This window comes from Triticum aestivum, chromosome 4B, assembly GCF_018294505.1.
Source record: "Triticum aestivum cultivar Chinese Spring chromosome 4B, IWGSC CS RefSeq v2.1, whole genome shotgun sequence".
NCBI classification, from domain to species: Eukaryota; Viridiplantae; Streptophyta; class Magnoliopsida; order Poales; family Poaceae; genus Triticum; species Triticum aestivum.
Genome location: NC_057804.1, coordinates 419,494,794 through 419,497,323, shown reverse-complemented (window position 1 = coordinate 419,497,323; position 2,530 = coordinate 419,494,794). Strand labels below are relative to the sequence as shown.

Sequence of the window (2,530 nt, the reverse complement as noted above, 5' to 3'; positions counted from 1 at the left end):
CATGGAAGAGAAAAAACCAAAAACAAAAGGAACACAGTAAATTAGGAATTCTTCTAGCTTAATGCTCATGTATATACAGATTGTGCTATATCTCTGTTGTTTGAATAATGTTCAGAGCTCAGTTTCTTTGCACAAATGTTCATAATTCATACAATAATTTGCTACAGAAAAACAAAAAGATTTTCAGAGAATTAGCTCATTCTCTTAACAATGAAAGCTGCTGATTTCCTTGCAGTGTTCAGTATTTATAGAAATAACTTGCTACAAAATGATGCAGCATTCTCTTAATAATTAGCTCATTCAATGAAAGCTGCTGATTTTCTTAACAATTATTTTTCTTTCCAAAGTTGGCGACACATTTGTGACATTTGGGGGCAAATGATGCAGCAAATCCAGCAGGATCAGCACAAAGTACTCAGCTTCTGAACAAGCTCTCTAGCCATGTACTCCAATTACAAGATTGTTACATGGAGATACTGAAGAAGAGATAACAGCCATGTACTCCACTTAATTTCACTCACTTCAATACTACTTTGATTTTGCAGAAACACTTGATTGATTCCAAGGACCAGTTCGGTTTGATAAACAAGACTGAATGTTCCTAGTTAAGCTCAACCACCTCGGATGCATCCAGGGAAAACTATTACTGTACTAAATCATATAGGCATAAAACAGAGGTCAAAATGCAGAGTATAAGCATGGAATACTTGTATTCAACGATATTGCCGTCACTTAATCAATAATAAAGCAACTCCAACTTGGATTGAATCAACCTTGCATAGCTCAGTTCGGTATTTTCAACTTGGATTGGAACCTCTAAATTATCAACAAACTGAAAATGACATAGTATTTGGAGTTTGGATATGAAAAGTACTGCTTTCACATATTCATTTCTTAACTGATAGTGATGATACACATCATGTAAAACGACAACAGAAGGAACTACTACAATTCAGAATTACGGCAACGATTTGCTGGAGCACATAACTCATCACTGCAACCAAAAAATCTAGGACACCAGCAACATCAGAACTAGTAGTGCCAAAAGTAAGCATACACTAAACGGAATAATGAACCATGGGATTAAATAATTTATTAAATCATTTGCAAGAAGGTTTTGGCCAAAAAAGGAGCCGACATTGCTTCAGCACCACATACGAGAAGAGCTACTTGCCTGGTTGTAGTATTGTACTTGGCAAGACGCTGTGAACGGCAGGGAGCCTCGGTGTTAATCTGAACATTGTTGTGGATGAAGAAACATCAGTGAGTCAGTCAGTCCCGCCTCCGGGCATCGATCCAAAGGAGCAACAATTTCTTTGCACAAATGTTCATAATTCATACAATATTTTGCTACAGAAAAACAAAAAGATTTTCAGAGAATTAGCTTATTCTCTTAACAATGAAAGCTGTTGATTTCCTTGCAGTGTTCAGTATTTATAGAAATAACTTGCTACAGAAAAACAAAACAATGTTCAGAGAATTAGTACATTCTTGAACAATGGCAGCTGCTGATTTCCTTACATAGCGTTCAGTATTTATAGAATAACTTGCTACAGAGAAACAAAACAAGCAAGTTGTGCTGCTCCCTGTCAAATCATCTTCTTCCTCATGCTGAAAACGAGCAAGCTGTGCTCTGACGGCATCATCAGAGCAGAGCTACCAAAATCGCCATCCCTGTGCTGCTCCCTGTCAAATCTGGGTGTTCGTGAGCTCGGAGACGGTGGCCGCTGTCAGCCATGGACTCATCAGAAGGAAGAGGGGAGGGAGAGGTGGGTAGTACCTGGAAATCCTCGGAGGCGACGGGGAGTCGCGGACGCCGTTGGGGAGCTTGGTGATGCGGGTGGGGACGACGCACGGGGGGATGTCCAGCCCGGGTAGGAGGTGTAGGAGCAAGGTCGAGCACGCCGCGGAGGTCGTATGGTCGCCGGACAGGCACCGCTCGCCGTATTGGCTGCTTCCGCCCCTGGACCTCGCGGAGCCCGAGCGGTCGCTGCGCCTCCCCGTATTGGCCGCCGCTGCACTTTGACCTCACGGCGCTCATGCGGGCACGGCGCCTCGCCGTACTGGCCACCTCCCTCACGGAGCTCGTGCGGGCGCGGCTCCCGTGCTGACCTCGCGGCGCTCGTGAGGCGCCTCGCCGAGGAGGGGGCAGCAGGGCAGCTGCAGTGGAGGAGGGGATGGAAAGGGGAAAGGGAAAAGGCGGACGGCTGGGCTTTCCAGAAAAGGAAAAAGACTAGAAAATAGAAAGGGAATAGGGGGAACGACGAGCGCGGTCGGAATCGATCGCTCCCGCGATCGATCGCCAAGGAGTCGTTTCGCTCTCTTGCCGCTGAATAGTACCTACAGCAGGGGAGCTCCTATACAGCGCTGTACGCGCCGGTTCGCGGCGCTGGCGCCCGCACAGACGCGAACTGGGCCGGCCCAGCAAGCTGCTGAGAAGCAAAACAACGAAGGAAAAATTCACCATTAATTCGGGAGAAGCAGGAATCGAACTCATCACGTCCAAGTTGACCATAAGGGTTAACCACTG

General features: G+C 45.8%; 1 protein-coding gene across 5 annotated transcripts; it reads right to left on the bottom strand.

The window, feature by feature from the left end:
• Positions 1–844: 844 nt before the first annotated feature.
• LOC123094924 (uncharacterized) lies at positions 845–2,311 on the bottom strand. 5 transcript variants are annotated; one of them, XR_006446041.1, is made up of 3 exons: positions 1,781–2,271; positions 1,488–1,686; positions 845–1,350 (listed from the first exon to the last, which is right to left on the bottom strand). XR_006446041.1 is itself a non-coding variant. In XM_044516790.1 (2 exons), exons 1-2 carry the CDS (start codon positions 2,039–2,041, stop codon positions 1,096–1,098), a joined length of 399 nt encoding a protein of 132 aa, XP_044372725.1. In that variant the 5' UTR covers positions 2,042–2,274; the 3' UTR covers positions 845–1,095. The 5 variants fall into 5 exon arrangements, 2 of the variants coding, with proteins under 2 accessions (XP_044372725.1, XP_044372726.1); XM_044516790.1 differs by lacking the exon at positions 1,488–1,686 and having other exon boundaries at positions 845–1,233; positions 1,781–2,274; XM_044516791.1 differs by lacking the exon at positions 1,488–1,686 and having other exon boundaries at positions 1,781–2,263.
• Positions 2,312–2,530: the final 219 nt, after the last annotated feature.